At 36.3% G+C, this 21450-nt stretch overlaps 1 protein-coding gene across 17 annotated transcripts; it reads right to left on the minus strand.

Moving 5' to 3' along the window:
• Nucleotides 1–2916: 2916 nt before the first annotated feature.
• LOC140007803 (probable amino acid permease 7) lies at nt 2917–21187 on the minus strand. 17 transcript variants are annotated; one of them, XR_011815263.1, is made up of 10 exons: nt 20677–21187; nt 16937–17088; nt 16412–16691; nt 15363–16215; nt 14892–15015; nt 13756–13879; nt 13057–13123; nt 11690–11904; nt 7045–7178; nt 2917–6925 (listed from the first exon to the last, which is right to left on the minus strand). XR_011815263.1 is itself a non-coding variant. In XM_072051152.1 (10 exons), exons 7-10 carry the CDS (start codon nt 13797–13799, stop codon nt 3134–3136), a joined length of 531 nt encoding a protein of 176 aa, XP_071907253.1. In that variant the 5' UTR covers nt 13800–13879; nt 14892–15015; nt 15363–16215; nt 16412–16691; nt 16937–17088; nt 18461–18653; nt 20677–21175; the 3' UTR covers nt 2917–3133. The 17 variants fall into 17 exon arrangements, 15 of the variants coding, with proteins under 15 accessions (XP_071907253.1, XP_071907255.1, XP_071907254.1 ...); XM_072051152.1 differs by lacking the exon at nt 13057–13123 and adding an exon at nt 18461–18653 and having other exon boundaries at nt 2917–3271; nt 20677–21175; XM_072051154.1 differs by lacking the exon at nt 13057–13123 and adding an exon at nt 18437–18653 and having other exon boundaries at nt 2917–3271; nt 20677–21175.
• Nucleotides 21188–21450: the final 263 nt, after the last annotated feature.

Genomic DNA, 21450 nt, shown 5'->3' on the forward strand with positions numbered 1-21450 from the left:
ATATTTTGCGAGCAGCATAATGTTACCACTGAAATGGCCTTTACAGATAGATTATGACACCGCTATCCCCAGTTTTTACGACTAAAGGTATGAGAGTAAACTGAACACCCAATTTTGATGCAAGGACGAGCAAAATTTCAGAAATATATGCACAGAAAGTAAGCAACTAATACTCTCTATGATTCCAAATATTGATATGTCTGACGTGTAAAGGGGGACAGAGATATATCACCCAAAAGGCAGAAACCTCAAGCAAGACTGGACGCGACATCCAGGAAGGGTTATCAGGCTCTCAATGTGTTTATGAACATCAATCCCTGTATATCTTCTGGTGATATAACAATCGAAGCAACAGTCACTCAGATCGCAAATTTCCCTGCAACTCACTTGGTTGATGTCATAATACATAGCACAACCAGCAATGTAGAACACCAATTCATCTTTTTGATCCACTCCAGGGATGAAGGACAACACAAGATATGGGCATTTATCAGAACCAGCCCTCTCCCTAACCATTGAGGGACATGCACCCAAAACTGCATCCACATCAACAGAATATTTGAGAAGCCACCCCGAACAACTATCCTCCATCTCATGGACAAAACATTGTGAATCTTAATGCACAACATGATATAAATGACCACCAGACTCCACAAAAAATGAATTGCAGTACGGCCAAATTCCATTTGGAGGCATGGGTATAGACTTTATTGATTCTTTAGCTACATCAAAGCACAAGGTAGTTCGACGACCAAAAGAAGGCCAATAATTATCCCATTCAGGAGCACCCCTCTGTAAAAGTTAATGGACAATTTCAAATCATCCCCTGAAAGTATATCATTGTTGACTAACTTTCACAATCCTGTCTCTGATGAATAGATTTCAATGCTGTAACGATAGCAACTAGACTCAAATTTAGGCCTAGAAAAGTCAATGATCTTATAGGAGGATGATTCAAGAGGATCAAAAGCCAAATTCCAATAATGTTCATTTAAAATATCATAAAGTAAGTCTCTCCTCATGCCTTCAGAACTCGGGATCTGAATATACCAACCAAGAGTAGGATTATATAGGTAGAGACTGAGGACGACATTCCAATTGCTCAACCAAGTATCACCACAAAGCAATAAGCCATTGCAAGAGTGCAAAATTTTCATATCTGGGCTAATGTGAGGAAGCTTTGCTAGAGGGGGTTTAACTGATACAGAATTACCATGGAGAGGAATGAGCTGACCTCCTGCTGTTGTGGTGAAAAAGAAACCAGAGATGGCACTGGGATTGAAGTGCAGAAGAGCAAGTCTGGAACTCGAGATGAGAGCATGCCATTGTCTTGAGACAACTTTGAATTGTAGCAGTTGTCTTGCTGGCAATTTTAACAGTATGATTATCAAAAGATCTTCATTGCCTCCCACAATCTCAGCAGACATTGTTACAGGCGCTTTAAGCAGATTTTTTGAATTTTGGCTTTTCGATGAAGCTAGCCGCAATCTCTTTCCTGCAATAACGTTAGCAGATTCTCTACAATACTACGACTCCGGAAAAGTAAGTATCATTTTGTGGCTTGTCAACCTTGCGAGGCTTACCTGCCCCGTCTGCACAACCAAACATGATCAGAGAAATGATTGAGACAGATATAACAATCATGCCAAGCATGAAAATTGGCCCTGAACATTTATGCTGCTGCATAATATCTGCTTCACTTATTGCACTGCCAACACCTTTCATAACTAAATATCTACCCATTTTGCAATCTCTCTGTTCCACTAGTTTGCCATGCAAATGCATCCTTATATAATTAATTTGTAAAAACCTCGGTTCATGTATCTCAGTTATGACAGTCTTATTTGCCATCATGGTTGTTCCACTGGCATATCGGTTAGATATCGAGTGATATGCATACTGCACATAAAAATTTTCAAAAAAATCTAAAAAAATTACTAAAAATAGAAGAAAAAATATTCGAGTCGATTTCGAATTAATTCAGATATTTTGGTAGATTCAAATAAGCCAATATTAACTGAGTCAGAATAAATTACCGTTAATATAAAATTATTCATGATTTGGATATCAGTATCTTTCATTTCAATTATGACTTGATCGAGTCGTATCGGACTTGGCTAAGTTGGCTAACCATTGCTTGTAAAGAACTATTACCACTCTAGTTTGTGATGATAAAATGTAGTTGCTCTTCTTGGTCAATTCTTCGAAGGCACAGCTTTTGACAAGTAGCACGGAAATGCATCGTTTGTTTTACTATTTCTACTAGTTCAAATTTTAGACTTAGCTGGAGGTTGTCATTGTTGTCTAGTAGTATGATACCCTGCATCTAAGCAATGAATTTTTCCGGGGTTTGGAGATAAGGTTCCATTGGAAGGAATAATCAATAATGAAGAACTGGCTAAACTGGTGGAACAGTAATGTCTACGGCCAAAATTAGAAGTGTAATACTGTCAAGCCTGCAATTGAACATCCCCACAGTTCAACTCATCTGACATTCTTTCTATATTATCTCCTTGGCCCTGAGTCTTGAGACCCATCCTGTACCTAACTTTTCCTTGTAGTTGTTGCAAAAGGGCAACTAAATAGTGTAGGCAAGGACTTATAGGAAAATTATCGTGTTCATATCCGGAACAGCAACTGTCTTTGTGCAGCACATTATTATTTTTTTTATTCCTTTTCTTTTGGGTTCAAAGGGTGACAAATTTTAAACTAGTATATACCAGACTATTTTTTTCATTTTGAAAGGACACTGCAGCTGGTGTATAAATTGTCAAACTCTTCATTTAAGTTACTTATATATGAGCTTATGGAAAAAGTTGACTCCTTATTTAGACGATCTTTATCGCATCACTGCTTTGTTGACGTGCTTGATTGCACGTTTAGATGGTTGGATGTTCTTGAAAGTAAGGCACATAATGATGAAACCATGTAGATGCGTATTTCTGGGAATATAGAACAAGCAGTTTGTACACAGGAATTACACTATATATTAGTATTGCGTAATGCCTTTATTACTAGACAATAAACTAAGATTAATAAACAACATAGATGGTTTTACAACTCTTACTGATTAATGAAGCAAAATACGCCTTCACACTCCAAACAAGTACTCCGAATCCAAGCTAGTAAATGATCATTTAACAACCGCCGCCTCCTCCCCCGCCACCACAACCGCCACCACCACCACAAGCAGAACCACCTCCACAAGCAGAACCACCTCCAGCGCCACCATAATATCGTCCTCTACCTCCACTCTTACCGTCTGCGCAATCTGTGCAACCAAAGATGATCAGAGACATAATTGAAACAGACATAACAATCATGCCGAGCATGACCATGAGCCCTGAACCCTCATGCTGCATCAGAGCAACTTGACTAGCTGCACTGCCAATACTAGTCATAAACAAGTGTCTAGCCATTTTCAATTTTTTTATGTTTCTTTGTTTATCCCGTGAAACAACTAAAATATGCATCCTTATATACGATGTCAAAGTGAGCCTTTGTTTTCACTGTCAGTTATGAAGAGTCAACCTTACTTCTAAGAAACGTAATCTTTTGGTTTATGATATTGTAAGCATGGACGTAATCTTTTGGTTTATGATATTGTAATAATGGATAAACTACACAGTTGCTTCTCTTGGCCGGTTTGAATATTCTTCTGAAAAGGGTAGCTACATTTTCTAAGAAATTGCATCTTCTTTCATTGCAACAATATCTGCTCCACAAATCTTAAACCACTTCAGGAAGAACCAATGATAGTAAAACAGGTGGACAATAGTAGTCTCTAAGGCCACCAATAATAGAAGCGTAAATTTGTCAAGCTTCGAAATTAAACAGCAACATTAAATTCGGAGCATAGTCCTCAGTGAAAGCTCAGTCTTTAATGGGAATGCTCAAATATTCTTTTCTGTGTGAACAAAAAAAAAAAAAAAAAAGAGTTTGTTCTGTAGCATTACTTTTGGTGTTTTAGGAGGTCTCGCTTAAGGTGACCGATCTCCCATCGTTAACGATGAGCTTGTTTAATTCTTGATATGAAAGTTGGGCCTTTTGGGAATTGGGAGGTGCTAGCTAGCAAGTTAAGGTGTTTCATGCATCGACCCTGGGCAAGTCTTTTTCTTACGTAAAACCATGAACCGTTTTGGAGGTCGTAACACGAATAGGCGGGGCTCTTTTACAAAGAGACTTGTAAATCTACTTCAACGTTTAGAAGTTCGAAACATGGACAACCGAACACAAGATAATCTATGATCCCGCTTGTGATATGAATTTGGGCAAATGTCCAGGATGAGGAAAGACCTCCAACGTGTACCCTAATTAAGCTTCTATGCTGTTGAATTCAACAAAAACTTTTGCAGATTCATCACAAGTCCAGCAAGGAAAAAGAATCCCATTACAAGAACAATGATTAAGAGTTGAGACTATCAGAAATCATTATTTTACAGGAATGAGGTAATGATGCCTAGATTATGGAATATCATCGTTACTATACATTCCTTTGTAAATGATAAGGATAGGAGGGAAGAGGAGGGTTTCTCTCCAAGTTTTCTCAAGTGTTTTGCGGATAGAAAATGTCATTGATGTTGGACTTTATGTGTCCTTTCCTTTTTTCTTTTTTTCTTTTTTTTTATCTTTTCGAAATATGTTTAAGGGACAAATGTTGTATTTAAGATTTTCCCATTTGCCTTCCTTTCTTTCCTTGAAAAATTCCCAGACAATTGATATATCTATGAACTCTTTCTCCTCATCAAATCCTTTGTTTTCCATCCTTTCCCTCAATCCCACACATTATATTCTTTTCAGAGTAATTTCACTCTATCCTTACCAGTATTGGTATCTGACCATCAATTATTCTTGATAAGGTAGGAGAGAGGGTGAAAAGCAAGTGAAGAATTCAGAGAAAAATAGATGAGGAAGGTGAAGAGACAGAATGAGGGGAGCTTGGGTGAGACGGAAGTTGTTGAAAGGTATCACCTTGACCCGGTAACTTTTGAAGAATCTAACTGACCCATCCATTTTTTTTTTTTTTTGTAAAAATCTAGCAATTTGACTTGAGAAAACATGTTCAAAACAAATTTTAAAAGTCAAAAAAGGGGAAAAAAATCAAATACCAAATCTACCTTTTATTGTTAATTTTATCAAAAAAATAACAGTGCAACTTTAGTCCAAAGAAGGGGGCGCTATTTTTAAATTTTTAGTGCCGTTTTTATTGAATGTACAAGAGAATTGAGTGAAAAAATGCTAAAGCATGATTGAGCTAAAAGATAATTTACATTTTCTTTAATTACTACATTCTAATACCAATTAGCACTAATTGGATCATATTCCTCTTAGACATGTAACAGATACTAAGACCTGAATGTTTAGACAATATGTTCAAAAAGATTCTAGCTCGGCCATTTCCAGCAAGATTCTTTAGAGTAATCAGGTTCCTTTTTCAAGGAAAATCTAGACCACTTCAAACCGACATTAACAATAGGGTAAATTACATTTTACCCCCCTGTGGTTTACCCTTTTTTTACATAACCCCCCTATGGTTTCAAAAGCTATACATAACCCCCTCATGGTTTGGATTAAAGTGTCAAAGTAACGGAAATAGTCACTCGTAACGGAACTTCTTAAAATGTCGAAATTACCCTTATAAATACATGACACATTAACCCCCTATGATTTTTATATTTTACCATATAACCCCCTTATGGTTTAATACTTTACCATATAACCCCCTTATGATTTTCAAAATATACACATAACCCCCCTTGGTTAATACATAAATTTCAACCTTACATAAGGGTATTTTTGACATTTTAGGTGACGCCGTTACGAGTGACTATTTCCGTTACTTTGACACTTTAATCCAAACCATAAGGGGGTTATGTATAGCTTTTGAAACCATAGGGGGGTTATGTGAAAAAATGCTAAACCACAGGGGGGTAAAGTGGAATTTGCCCTTAACAATATGTTACTGTCCATATTCATTAGTTTGTTCGCCTGTGAGGAAATCCTGGTTACATCTTGGACTGGGGAGTCCTCTAGGACAAAATTGCGACATAAAGGGCGTGTTCTACTTCTACACATATGTAAAGTCCTAAAAGTTCAATCAGGAGGACGAATACCATTGCTCAACTCCTTCATTTTAACTTTGAAGGATAAAGATAGATACTGTGGACAGTTATAAGTGATCGTTCCCCCTTCATATTCTTGCGAAACAAAGTTACCATTAATTAAAATGTTAAGTCTGCATGGGAGAATCCTATATTTTTTCTAAAAATCATTCTATTATTATTTTTTTTTGGGTGTGAGAGAACTCAGAAGAAGGGGAGGGAAGCAAGGAGTTCCTTTTTCCAAGAAAAGGAGCAAATACCAAAAGGAGATACCATGAAAACTAGTGCTTCAGTCATTTGCTTCGTCTTCCTTCTAGCATCATTATAACTTAGTCCCACTTATGCTAAGAAGCAGGTGATCATAGATACTTTTGTATTCTTGTTACTTTGTCTGCCTTCAACAACTGCTTTAGCAAATTGATCAAAGATGATTTGCTAACTTAAATGATGTGGCTGTTTATGTGTACTAGTCTTATGTGGTGTACTTGGGATCTGATGCATGCACGTAATTCACCATTAGAAGTCTCAGCTATTGAACATTAGAAGGCAAGAGATTCCCATTACGTGCTTCTTGGATCAGTCTTGGGAAGGTACCTTTTTTAAGTACATGTTCTTCAAGAAGCAATTAACAAGACATATTGCTGGCTTGATGAGGCAGAAGTTGACCAGATTTCTAGTGAGCAGTTTTCAATACTGCATCTTGTCTTCTGTGTGGGCTGCTTTTAAATTCAATAATGTGCACAACTCTGGTTTTAATATTTTCATTCCAATTCAGAACATCCGGATGTTTTAATGTTTTGTGGTGGCGGATCCTTCAGAGTATCCTTAAAGCACAAATTTCATGTTCGCAAATTTAGATAGAAAATTTTGAAGTATTAAACATGAAATTGTCAGGGCATTCATCAGAAGCATGTTATCTAGATATAAAGCATCAGTCTTGCACCTCTATTTCCAATAGGATTATGTTGTATGTGTAAGCAAAAGCAATGTCCCCAACTGCTTGCGAGGTCAACCACACTTTTTCTGCTACACTGGTTGTAGAAACACCAGTAATGTCTCCTCTGATTCTTCCATCTCCTACAATTTCAGTTTCAGAACACTCATAGGAATAAGTAAAAGCAACACATGCTCATAACTGATCAAATTCTGTCTATGATAAAAGGTAATCCAACATTATTTGTACAGCATCATTTTAAACTTTTCTCATATATTCTTTGCAAAGATGCGGTGGTCAAAACAATTTTCCTGTTAATCCTACAAGTCAACATGTTACTTTGGTCATGCCTATAGAATCTATTTTATCCAATGGGCAGCATACAGATTCACTTCTTACCTTAGATGAAAACTGGCTGCCAGTACAACCCAATACAGGACCTCTTGTTTGATTTCCTGAACTAAATACTTCACTCAGGTAGGAAAATTCATTGGCAACTCTAAAGAGTTAAAGTTTTACTTTTCAATCTTAACAAAATCCACTTTATCTCAATTTCTTCTGTAGCCCCTCTTCCAATTAATATAACCACTATTATCTCAGGGGTTCAGGGTGGAGGCAGATGAGCGATGATAGTGGCGTTCAAGTTAGAGAGGAGCTGTTATGTGGTTTTGCTAACACAGGGGATTAGTTTCCTTCCATTAATTAATCTTCTTAAACTATTTGAAGACAAAGATGCAGAAGGTCGTGCTCTTCCTAATAAAATTCCAAATTGTTCCGTGAGACCTGAGCAAAACATGCATGCAAAATTTGAACATACTGTTAGGAGAATATTAGTATTCTTATAGATAATAAATTAGTAAGGGTATTCTTGTAAATAGTCTGTTAGGTTTGTACTCCTATAAATACTAGTTGGTCACTCATAATAGTGTGACTAGATGTTTTCCTCCCAAGATACCTGTTGACATGGTATCAGAGCAAAAGTCCTAGGGTTAGGGTAAAACATCTAGCAAATCACTGTTCACGCCGCACTGTTCATAGCGGCACTGTTCACGTATACTGTTCACGGCACTGTTCACGCCGATACTGTTCACGTAGTTACTGTTCATGCCGTTACTGTTCACGCGTTTGTCTCAAGTTTTGACCCGTTCTTTCGTTTGACGTGCTATTCGCTATGGTTGAAAGGTTTGTTAATACGGTTATCACTGACCAAGTTGAATCAAGTTCTTCAACACATGGGTCCCAGAAAACTGTTACTATATCTGAGGAAGATTATGTTAAATTCCTACAGTACCAAGCTACAAATCACGCATCTCTTCCCTCTGCTTCTTTAGCACAAAAAGGTAATGACCCATGGATTATTGATTCCGGGGCTACTGATCATATGTCAGGTACCTCTAAAATTTTTTCTAATTTTCAAGAGTCAACTCCCTTTCCTCATGTTACTTTAGCTGATGGATCTACTACTAAAGTTAAAGGACTAGGCACTGTAGAAATTAATCCATCACTTCCGCTATCTTCTGTTCTTTACGTACCCAATTTGCCATTTAATCTAATGTCTGTTAGTAAGCTCACTAAATTTCTACAGTGTACAGTTACTTTTTCTCCTGATTCTGTTGTCATTCAGGATTTGAAGACAAAGAGGATGATTGGTGGAGGGCATGAGCATAATGGTCTTTATTTTCTCAACTTCAATGGTCCGATAGCATGTCCTGCTACTGTTTCTCCTCTTGAAATTCACTGTCGTTTAGGTCATCCGTCTTTACAAAATTTGAAAAAGTTGGTTCCTACTTTGAATCAATTATCTTCGTTAGAATGTGAGTCTTGTCAGTTAGGAAAGCATCATCGTGTTTCTTTTGCTCCTAGAGTCAATAAACGGGTTTCTGAACCTTTTTTGTTAGTTCATTCTGATGTTTGGGGTCCTAGTCGAGTCACTTCAAAGTTAGGTTTTAAATATTTTGTAGTCTTTGTTGATGATTTTTCCAGAGTTACATGGCTTTATTTAATGAAAGATCGTTCAGAATTATATTCCATTTTTTGTGCATTTGTTACAGAAATAAAGAATCAATTTGGTGTGCCTGTACGTATACTTCGCAGTGATAATGCGAAAGAATATTTTTCCACTCCTTTTAATACCTTTATGACTAAGTCTGGTATTATTCATCAGTCCTCTTGTCCTCACACTCCACAACAGAATGGAGTTGCTGAAAGAAAAATTGGGCATTTAATCGAAATTGCTCGAACACTATTGTTGCACATGAATGTGCCCAAACAATTTTGGAGTGATGCAATTCTAACTGCATGTTATTTAATTAATCGCATGCCATCTAATATTCTTGGAGGTCAATTACCTCACTCCATTCTTTTTCCTCATGAATCTGTGTTTAAATTGCCTCCTCGTATTTTTGGATGTGTGTGCTTTGTTCATCAGCTTGCTCCCGGGGTGGATAAATTAGATTCTCGTGCTATTAAGTGTATTTTCTTAGGATATACACGAGCGCAAAAAGGGTATAGATGTTACAGTCCAGTTTTAAATCGATTTTTTACTTGTGCTGATGTTACTTTCTTTGAATCCACTCCGTATTTTATCAAGCAAAGTATGTCTTGTGAATTAGACCAGTGTCCCTCTTTTTCCTCTCCTGTTTTACCAGTCCCTTCCCCTTTATTACCTGAGTTGTCTAGTCCACCAGATTCCATAGCTCGATTATCTCGTCCTCATCTTCAAGTTTACTCTCGTCGTTCCATGGTTGAGAAAGTTCCTGATATGCCACGCACTTCACCAATTAACTCTCAATCTTCAAATCCAGGTATGACGCCCTCCTCTGAGTTAGATCTTCCTATTGCTTTACGCAAAGGTAAGAGACATTGTACTTCCCATCCTATTTCTAATTTTGTTTCTTATTCTCGTCTCTCTATGTCATATTCTTCTTTTGTTGCTTCTCTTGATTCTATCTCTATTCCTAAGTCTATTACCTATGCTCTTAATCATCCTGGTTGGAGATTAGCTATGCAAGAAGAGATGTCTGCTTTGGAACAAAATGGTACTTGGGATCTTGTCCCTCGTCCTTCAGGTAAGCCTGTTGTTGGTTGTAAATGGGTGTACACTATAAAAGTGCAGCCTAATGGTTCTATTGATAGATTGAAGGCTCGGTTGGTAGCTAGAGGATTTACTCAGGTGTATGGAGTAGACTATTTAGAAACATTTTCTCCTGTTGCAAAGATTACCTCTGTCCGTCTTCTTATCTCTTTGGCAGCAACTTATAATTGGCCATTGCATCAGTTGGATGTGAAAAATGCATTTCTGCATGGAGATTTGGAAGAAGAGGTATATATGGAACAACCTCCTGGATTTGTTGTTCAGGGGGAGAATCCGCGGTTGGTTTGTCGTTTGAAAAAATCCTTATATGGATTGAAACAGTCCCCGAGGGCTTGGTTTGGCCGGTTTAGTAGTGTTGTCATGGAGTTCGGTCTGACAAGATGTGGAGTAGATCACTCTGTATTTTATCGGCATTCTAATGCTGGTAAAATTTTATTAGTTGTTTATGTGGATGACATTGTGATTACAGGTGATGATGTTGTGGGGATTCAGAAACTTAAATCCAATCTGCAGGCAAACTTTCAGACAAAGGATTTAGGTCATCTACAGTATTTTCTGGGTATTGAGGTAGCTCGGTCTAAATATGGGATTTATTTATGTCAAAGAAAATATGTACTCGATATGTTGAGTGAAGTTGGGATGTTAGGTTGCCGACCTGTGGATACTCCTATGGATCCCAATGTGAAATTAGCAGGAGATCAAGGTGCATTACTTGATGATCCTAAGCAATATCGAAGACTTGTGGGTAAATTAAATTATCTCACTGTAACGAGACCTGACATTTCGTTTGCAGTGAGTGTTGTGAGTCAATTTCTTGATACCCCTCGTACTAGTCATTGGGATGTTGTTATACGGATTCTCAGGTATCTTAAAAATGCTCCTGGAAAAGGGTTGCTGTATCAAAATCATGGACACAATGATATTGAAGGATATAGTGATGCAGATTGGGCTGGTTCTGCCTCAGATCGAAGATCGACTACAGGATATTGTGTGTTTGTTGGTGGTAATTTAGTGTCGTGGAAGAGTAAGAAGCAAACAGTTGTATCCAGATCAAGTGCAGAATCTGAATACCGCGCTATGGCTCACACTGTGTGTGAGTTGGTTTGGGTGAAGAGCATGTTACTGGAACTTGGGTTTGAACATAAACAGCCTATGAATTTAGTGTGTGATAATCAGGCGGCTGTTCATATTGCGTCTAATCCAGTGTTTCATGAAAGGACAAAACATATTGAAGTTGATTGTCATTTCATTCGAGAGAAATTGCTTGACGGGGTCATCAAGACATCTCATGTACCGTCTGTAGATCAATTGGCTGATGTATTTACTAAGAGTTTAGGGGGCTCTAGGGTGAAATATATTTGTAACAAGTTGGGTGCTTATGATATATATGCTCCAACTTGAGGGGGAGTGTTAGGAGAATATTAGTATTCTTATAGATAATAAATTAGTAAGGGTATTCTTGTAAATAGTCTGTTAGGTTTGTACTCCTATAAATACTAGTTGGTCACTCATAATAGTGTGACTAGATGTTTTCCTCCCAAGATACCTGTTGACACATACCTATTACTTTTGCCAAACCGAGTGCTGTCCCAATGAAGGTGTATGCAAAAGACATTATTGCGGCAAATATTGAGAGCCACTCCATCTCGTGAAAGTTGGGTATTTGAGAGAACGGAATCTGAATTACTCCAAATAGCAGAATATACAAGTTATCTCCAAATTCACAAGGAGCATCGTGGCCTTTGTTGTGGAAACAGTTAGATCTCTGGATTGCCCTATAAGATCAAAACTTACATGAGTTGAACCTAAAATCTCCTTTCTGAAAAAAGAAAAGGAAAACAGAAAAGAAAAGAAGAAGATTCTAGCATATGACAAAGAAGGAATTTCTATAACATATGGAGCAGGGGTAATATCAAGTTTCAGAAACAGATGAGCAGCAAGACAGTGTCAAGATTGAGATGAGAAAAGCTAGAGACAGGCATCATCATGGATATTTTGGTATTGTGCACAAAAGAAGTGCTTTAAGCACTAGAGCATTAAACTTTATCAGTACTAAAAGCGCACAGGGATTTAAAACAGTGTACCTCATACTGATTGCTGATGTTATGGTGTAGGTAGAGGTGTCAAAATGGGTGATTTGGACGGGTTTGGGTTGGGTAAAATGGATAATGGGTAAAAGTGAGTCAACTCATTTATACCCATTTAATTAGATGGGTATAAATGGGTAAGTCAAAAAATGAATTGGGTAACCCAATTACCCATTTATAACTCATTTATTTTAACTTTTTGCAAACTCATTTAAATTCATTTTTGCAAACTAAGTTATCAATTTATACCATTCTTTGTACTCATCATTAGTTTTAAATATTTACTTATAATGTTCAATAAACTTAATTACCAATTTTTTTCATTTATACTCTATGTCACAAAATTACCTATTATTTAATAATTGAATAATACGAATATAAAAATTTGAATTAAGTACTATAAAAATTAATATAAAAACTTAATCCAAAAATTTTGAACCCCTAACATTTTTTTCATATATAAATTTAAAATTTCATTTTATAAAGATAAGAAAATAGGCTAAAACTTATCATAAATTGGTAATGCTAAAAAATGAGCAAGTTAACAAACTAAGAAAAAAAATAAAATAATAAGATAAAACCAACAAATAATAATAATGTTAACATCATGACAAAATGAAAAATTTGAAAAAAAAAAAAGTAGGGGAAAAGAAGAGACTTGGGGGGAAGAGAATTTAAAATGGGTTAATTGGGTTTGATGGGTTACCCAATAATACCCATTTAATAAATGGGTATTATTGGGTAACCCATTTATACCCATATACAAAAATTTACGATACCCATACCCATCTATTCATGGGCGGGTATGGGTAAATCTAGTTAAGTGGGTTGATTTGCCACCTCTAGGATTGATGGCTGCATTTGCAATGAAAGAAAAATGTGGCAAAAATGAGAATGGTGGCTGCATCTGCAATGAAAGAAAATCAGGCAATGAGGGATACAAGATGATTTTAAGGACTGCCAAAATGTAGTAATTGCAATATCTTTAGAATCCCAAATGTTTAGCAGCTAAAAAAAATTAAAGAAACAGAAATTTATGAAGAATATCTCGTAAGTCCAAAACTGAGGGACTAAATCAACAACCATTTATAGTAAGCTAATGCCCTAACTGTATTCAGAATCAATTGAAAATGCCTATTATGATAGTAAGACCCCTTACTGCTAATTGCACAAATAGTAAGCTATAATTTTATATTTTACTATCTTATCGGCCTCGTGCACTGATAATATTTTAAAGATATCATCTATAAAGGCTAAGATGCTTAAATGCAGTAAACTGACAGAATAAATATTAAGCAACCAATATGTGACTCTAATGATATTCCCAATCAATGGTAACAGAACCTGAATCAGCATCAAATGATTTTCACAATCAATGGTAACTAGACACTGAATCAGTATCAAATTAAGCATAGAAGAGTTAAATTCAACATTATCAAGATTATATGGTGTCACAGGATGAGCAACAGGCTAAAGGGCACTCACTGCCAGGCGTCTCTTAGAAAATAAAACACCAGTTGAAATAAGATATTAACGCACCTAGATATATACAGTTGTACATTTCTGGCTTTCAAGTCTTCCATCAAACTCCTCCATCTGCAGGTGCCAACTTTTGAACTTGCACCGCCACCAATATTTGGTTCCTAAACAACCTTTCCTTTGTCTAGATCGTAAATTGACAAAAAAAATTTATCAATCAATCCTTGGTAACATAATTGATAAATGAAAGATATATTACACCCACATTTCAGAATTTTAAATCCCTTTCATTTGAAAATCGCAAAATTAGCATCTGCCAGAGGCAGGAATAATCATGTTATACAATCGATTTTCTGGTGATAGACAGAGAAAGGCAGAAGAGCCAAAAAAAAGAAAAAGAAGGGTGACTCCACTTCTCAACTAGAGTTGGGTTTCAGACCTGTTGGCATAATGCACACTGGAACATACTACATTACTACTAAAAACCTACATTTTGTTTTGTTTGTGAAGAAACCATATCCGGTCAGGCCCATGAGTGCATCCTTTTAGAACTATGGCCCGGCCGTTCACATGAGCATAGGGAACCTATACTCAAGCGTTCAACTGGGCCCTTGACAGGATGGGTGAGGAATCACTCTAGATCTAATTTATTGGGGAATCACCCTAGACATTTTTATACTTATCATAGTATAATGAAGGCCTAATTCTTTTTACCAAAAAAAAAAGATAGCTGTTTGCAAAAGCACATACATGCATTGATTTTAACGTAGGGAAACTAATTATCCAAGTTAGTAAGGCTACACATGATTCATGGTGATTCAATTGCAACCTGCACAAAACAACAAGATATACAGAAAACAGCCTAAAATCAGCTCTTACACAAGCAAGCCAAACACATGAGGAGCAATCAAATTAATCCCCATGCATAAAAGAATAACAGCTTGGCCTTATTGCAATTCCACAGCCAATCGAAAGCACCAAGAAGCCAGAACCCAATAACTTACTAAGACCAACAAAGTAATCTACCAATTAGCAGCATCCAAGAAAACTATCTATCATTCATCCTATAAGTTCAATCACCTAATTATAAACTTATACATCCCAATTGCCAAGGCTAATCACTGCAATCATTGTTTTATAACTACCAGCTATTGAGAAAAAGCAAAAGAAAAGCAAAATCAGGGAAATTGAATTACCAAATGTTTTTTTTCCCTTACAAAAGACAAAAGCTTCAAAGATAGCTTGTTGAAACTTCCATTTTGTCTTTGCTAACAGTCATGCAAAAAGTTGAACTTACTACAGCAGAACACCGACACAACACTGCAAGAACAGACCACAGAAGTAAAGCTTAGTGGATCATATCACCATGTAGAAACCGCATTATACAAAAACAGTAAGAGGGGAAAACAAAATGACTGAAATTTCTTTATGTCATGATTAAAATGTCAAAACACAAAACAGAATTAACAATAAAAATTCCTTTAACAAAAAGTGGTTCTTTTTTCTTCTTTGAAGCAAGCATATGAAGATACCTAGGATTCACTTTTGAACAAATTGAATCTTTTGCACTACTAAAATATCTCGTGCAAAGTGCAACACCTCCCATTATAGCTAGTTAGAATTCAATACATGCCTAATTCAAGTGGCGCTCATAGCAGAGGATTTACATGATCAAGAGATGACACGGCCTTTGGCCCCTCGAAACTCCAATAGAAACAGTATCGCCCTCAAAACCCTGGCCACACCAGCAACAATCTGCACTCCCTCAGTACCAAAACATATGGCATGTGTTTTTTTGACAAAGATAAAAACATTCTCAATCAACGCCTGAACCAATCTTCCATTAAGCTGAATAGTGTTGTAACTATTCAGTAGTTTGACTATTTAATGCTTTTCAGTAGTTTAACTATTTAATCACGGCATTCACACATCCAGTTTCGCTTTTGGAAGATAAAAATAAGAATCATAAAGACTTGAATTAAAAAGCCAAGACGTCATTTTTAATTGGAGAAACAGTCGTAAAAGTTAAAATCTATAGATTCATTAATAGTAATTCAGTACTCGAGCTCTTTTTGCCAGATATGACATCCACATATGCATTATCAAAAATATTGGTTCATCATCAATGTACTATGTTTTGACATTAGCGTTCCTAATAAAACCATGACCATCATAATACCACCAAGGAAAGGAAATCCTATATTGGTGTACAAGAGTTGAAAGTGAAAAGTAAGATGATCTAGAGAAGTCCACACCAACAATGCCATCACCCATGCTAGAGTCATTTTTATCATCATCAAAAGCCATGTTCTACACTGATTTTTTTCAAAAAAAAAAAAAAAATCTTTACCAAATATATGCACATAAGATTTTTGCTATGGATAAATAAAGGCAAAGCACAAGGTCTAGACTGATTTGCATTGGGAAAAGTCAATCCCCCACTCCCCTGTGCCTCAGTCTTGAATGTATGATAGAAATATAGTCTGAATTTTGTAGAATATCCATAACCTGCATTGCCACCTAACTCTCGCAAATTAATTAGTTAGTCAATAAAGCAGGAACAAGACTGTAAATTGATTGAAGCAAACAACCTCGAAAGGAAACCAGAATACGGAAGCAAATTAACAGACAAAGAAAATAAATTAATCAATCCAATTAAATACCACAAAAAACAGTAAAGAGGAAAGAGAGGGAAAAAAAAAAGAAAAAAACTTACTTTGGGTAGAAGAATGGTGGTTGAAGGAGCCCAACAAAGGAAAGGGAAAGAGGATGGAGGGTCTCTGCAAACAAGAGTTGGCTGATTCACGAGCATTCTCAGCAAAAATCAAAGCAGCGTCACATGGTCCTTTTCTCTGTCAGGTGAGAGTAAAGAAAGGAGAAGGCAGCGGTAGTGGTGGTTGTGGGTATGGGGTAGGCACATTCAGATAGAGAGAGAATTATGCGGATTTTGGAGCATAGTAGTCGAGAAAAATATGGCCAAAGCGCAATCTTCACCACTGCAGCAACAAAAAGAAATGCACATTGTCTTCACGCTGATTTATTGCCAAAAAGACACCTATGCCCCCCAACAATAAAAAAAATTCCCCTAAATGCATAGGGAATGATTGGGTACTGTAGCTAGGTGTAAGTCCCACCTTTATATATTTAGGACACCATCAAAATCTTTTCAAAACAAACGGAAATACTTATGCATGCATTTCCTCACTAATATGAAGAATAGAGATAATAGAAACCATCTTACTTGCAAATGTCATGCAAATGGAGGAGTCAGCTTTCTTTACGGAGCTCATTAGAAATTGCTTCTATTTGCCTTTTTGTCAGGTTTTTACAATAACTGCAATGATGGGGGATATCTGAAGCCCCAATTACTTCCCCTTCTTAGACACTATGTTCCTGTAGGAAAAGAAGGTTCAATGCAACACCTTTATCAAGCAAAAGCAAGTCAATGAGTAATTAACATGCCAACACCTTTATCATGAGTAATTACAATCTTATTACAAGTTTAGTTTACAATCTTATTACAAGTTTAGTTTACAATCTCATTCTCTAAAAGGAACTATGAGGCATCCAGGATATTAACACGTGCAAAAAGTAAAGGCAACCCAATGAGAGATTTACAACATGAGTACATCTCGTATAATTAACTTTCCTCAAACATGGTTTATAATGGGTCTATAACAATAGTATTGTTTAATTTCCATTTTGAGTATTATGACAATGATTAAAGGCCACATTTGCATATAATAACATAAGGAAACCACGATATCAATGTGAAGTTAAAGATGCAGTACCAGAGATTGTGAGCAATAACAAGAAATGAATAATTAAGAAAATTTTGGATGGAATATTTAAAAGAAGTATGATTTGAGGAAACTTCAGTCGAACAATGCCATTGTTTGAAAAGACAAAGAAATTGTTCCAGCTCTAAAAAACGCATAAAGATGAATTTGTTAATATATATTTCTTCATTCGACTTGCCTAATTATATGAACTACACTCTTCTAAAGTAGTTGATGAATATGGTATACAACTATGATGCACATGTACTCACGTGGCTGCAATTTTGAAAAAGAAAAACAAAAGCAAGCTACATAAAGCAGAAAATTTTTTGTTTCTTGAAGAGAATTACTAAGTTAATAGTCAAATTTGCAAGAGCTACTCCAGTCCTAATCATTAGTGTACAAATAATATGAAATAACGGGAAGTATTTAAAGGGCCATTGTAGCGATGCACACACTTATGATATGCAATGGGTCTGATTTCCTCAGACAACAAATTTACAACATAATGCAACATCTTGGTAGTCTCTAGTAGTAATACTTATGGTATGCATTATGTTGCATAATGCAACATAACGGTAGTCTCTAGTGGCTAAATTACATAATGCAACATCATTTTCAAGTCGAGAAAAGGAAAGGACTGAGCAAAATCCAATGCCTCATTATACTGATGGCTAGAATTGTCAGCTCTCTACTTATAACAAAAATATGCAAGCACATCATGACAGGAGTTCCATACAGTAATTATCTATCACAAGAATGCTAATTTATAACATATAGTCAAGTTCAGAAAAAGATTTTAGATGGCACTTCACAGCAGAAGAATAACTGTGAGATAAGGTAAAGTGACATGAAGCAGCATTTAGAAAAGGCTACATATTCAGCGAATAAAGACACCAGAGAGAAAGGTCGAATTAAAAGAAAGAAGGATGGGGAATTTGGAGTCTGAGATGAGATAGAACCATTGTTTTGAGAAAATTTTGAACCTCTGCAAAGGTTTAGTAGGATTTCCTGCTAGTGTGATGGTCAAAAGCTTGGGGTTGCTGCCTGTAAGTTCAGCTGATAACGGTGCTGGTGCTTCTTTGTTAGTGGATTACTGCACCTTTTGCTGCCTCTTTGAGGTAGTTTAATTTTTCAATTTTTCATCATCAATCTGTCTCTCTCTCTCTCACAAAGATCCTACAGTAACCAACAGTGGAAATCTAAAAACAAAAATTGCAAAGAAAAACTAAGATAATATGGTATAAACAGGTAAAAATTCTTATAGGAAATACTAATTAAAAATGCATCACGCTGATGGCATCGCAAAAGCAAAAAATTCCATACTTGATTAAAAAAAAAAACAATGTTTCTGTTTGTTTTGATATTGCAACTCTTCACGCACTCAAAAACTATGCCAAAATGGATTATTTCCAAAATCAAACATCAAGAAAATGGAAAGCCAACCATAAAAATTAAACAAGTAAAGTACACTGAGATTGCTGCTGAGACGTTAAAATTCAAGGTATTGTGCAACTCCAAAACCCACACACTGCTATATACATAAAGTTTACGTGACACCAGCAATATCAATCCAAAGTAAGAAACTTCTACAAGGGGCTCCACTCAGCTGTGGCCCCATGACTGAACTTTGTTACACTATTACAAGCAGCACAAAAACACACTCTGTTGCAAGTCTTGCTTCAGGGCAAGAAGCCAAAGAGAGACCAGCAGAATGATTCATTTGGATGGGTGTGTGTTTTCAGAGCACAAACTACAAAAAATTGGAATGTCTATCTATCCACAAACAACTTAAGTAAAGCCATTTGAACCAAGCGCAAATTAAGAAAAAGAATATATTGTACGCACTCAACATAAATTTCCTCCAGGCTCAAAGTTTAAAAACCTGCTTTCTTCTTCGTTTGCCCCGTTATTTTTCTTTTCTTCTACTTTAATTTTTTTTTAATTGTCATTGACACAAAGTGTATTCAACAATGCATCTGCTCTCTGCCATTAGTGAAGTAAAGTAAACTTCAGGGTCTGCAAAATTCCCTGCCAGCGGGCACCCAATGGCTCAAGGTTGTAATTGGATTACAGTTTTACAAATTCCTTCTATTGGAGCCCCTAAAAGTTCATAAATACCACAAAATGTGTATCTTCGTGTCAGTAAATCAAAAGGTGCAATGAATCATGAAAATCATTAAAGTCTGATAGATCTACCACATTTTCCATGATATAGATACTACAGCTATAAATAAGCTTGGGCTTCCCAGACTCCTAGTGTTTCAATTCAGAATAAACTATCTTGCAACAGGTATTCAAAGAGCATGACATCTTCATGCACCACTTCTTCTCTAATCTACATTCCTTGGAATATTTATGCACTTAAGAGCAATAGTACAAGCAGCCAACCACTTGTACCTTCTAAACCGCCAAGTCACGGTCATTCATGTAAGACACGAGGAGTTATTCCTCAAAATATTGATGGAGTGATTCACTTCTATGCCTTTGGATCAAGTCAAACAAATACCTTGTAAGTGTTTGTCCTGGAGGTCAAGGCTTCATATCATACTATACAAGCTTAATACATGCATAAAAGTTCATGATTAGTGCTTTATGTTAACTTTCAACCATCAAACTGATATTCTTGAGAGATTGTAAAACCATCTCAGAGATTTTCCCTTGTTCTTTTCTAACAAGTTAACTTGCTAGAATAAAGTACAAGTGGGGATATAATTCATGTCAATGGTGCTGTGTGTCATTTCTTCTAAGATTAATTGAAATCCTGACTCTGCCATTATTGTTATTACCATTTTATGCGAGGACAAAAATCAACATCCTCTAATATTGTTCACATACTATCTTTTGATGTAACAAAGATTGTTTCTTGATGACTTTCCTCAAGTACTTACATCAATTCATCATCTTGATGCATCACAACGTTGCCATACTAGTATTACATCAACAGACTATTATCAGTAATCAAAGTCACTACATAAGAAGAACATCTTTTGCTTAGAGCTTCAAACAAGACTTGTAATAGCAAAGGCAGGAACCCTGAAATTGCAAAAATTCTACTAGCCCTCATCCTAAGTATATGAAAAGTTGAAAACATTGCATTAAGCTTGAGAAAAAGAACAAAAGGGCAAATTTTAGTCTGCCTTCTTGTAGCTACCATGGCCTTATTTTCTTGGGAGGGGATGGATAGTGGAGGATCACACACCTGGGAGCAAAAGGGCTTTCTTTTCTTTGACAGAGAGTTCTTCTAATGGGGTCAAAAATCTGTATGTCCACTTGGTTGCTTGGTGGGGCGTCCTGGGAAATAAAGGAACAACGGGTTGTCGGGGTCTCCGGCTGCGGAACAAGAATTTGAAGGGGAAAGGAGGGGAGAGAATGGGGAGGTGCAACCGTGCAAGAGAGACAAAATTTGGGCCTTTCAGCATGAAATGCCCGGCAAATTAGCCAAGATAATTTCTAGTTTACCAGTCAACTACTACTAGTCTTCTAGAGCACTAGTGTCTAAGGAATAGCGTACTGCTCAAAGGTCGCCAGTGGTTGATGAAACCAGAAAACAATATGATGAAATTGTTGGCCACAAAATCATTGCATGAGAACATGGAAAATGTGGAAGATTTTCGATCCTTATAGTGACATATGAATGCTTCTGCGGTGAAATTGTCGCTCAGCTCTAGCTTTTTTCGCTTGAGTGGATGTTCTGAAACTGTGAGTTAAATCTTCTCTATTGTAAAAGGGTTATTAGTTTATGATTAGTGGGTATTTTTAATCAGTTAGAAGTTTTTATGTAGTTAAATTTCATGAATTATTCCTTTTTAGATCAAGAAAGGTTTTTTTTTTTTTTTGGCAAAAGAGAAAGGTTAGTTAATTGGTGTAAAAAGCGCTTCTATTTATTTGGAAATAAAATACATCAGTCTACCACAATTACAAATAGAAAATAGACAAAAATAGAAAATATTTGTAGGGATATGTATAAAAGCAT

This window comes from Coffea arabica, chromosome 5c (genome assembly GCF_036785885.1).
Source record: "Coffea arabica cultivar ET-39 chromosome 5c, Coffea Arabica ET-39 HiFi, whole genome shotgun sequence".
NCBI lineage: Eukaryota > Viridiplantae > Streptophyta > Magnoliopsida > Gentianales > Rubiaceae > Coffea > Coffea arabica.

Coding starts and splice junctions, on each gene's coding strand:
- LOC140007803 (XM_072051161.1), bottom strand. CDS start 13,799: ATGGAAGACTTGAAAGCCAGAAATGTACAACTGTATATATCTAG. Junction 11,905..13,755: donor GTACAACTGTATATATCTAG/GTGCGTTAATAT, acceptor TTGATCTTATAG/GGCAATCCAGAGATCTAACT. Junction 3,272..7,044: donor TAATCCTATTGGAAATAGAG/GTGCAAGACTGA, acceptor TTGGTTGCACAG/ATTGCGCAGACGGTAAGAGT.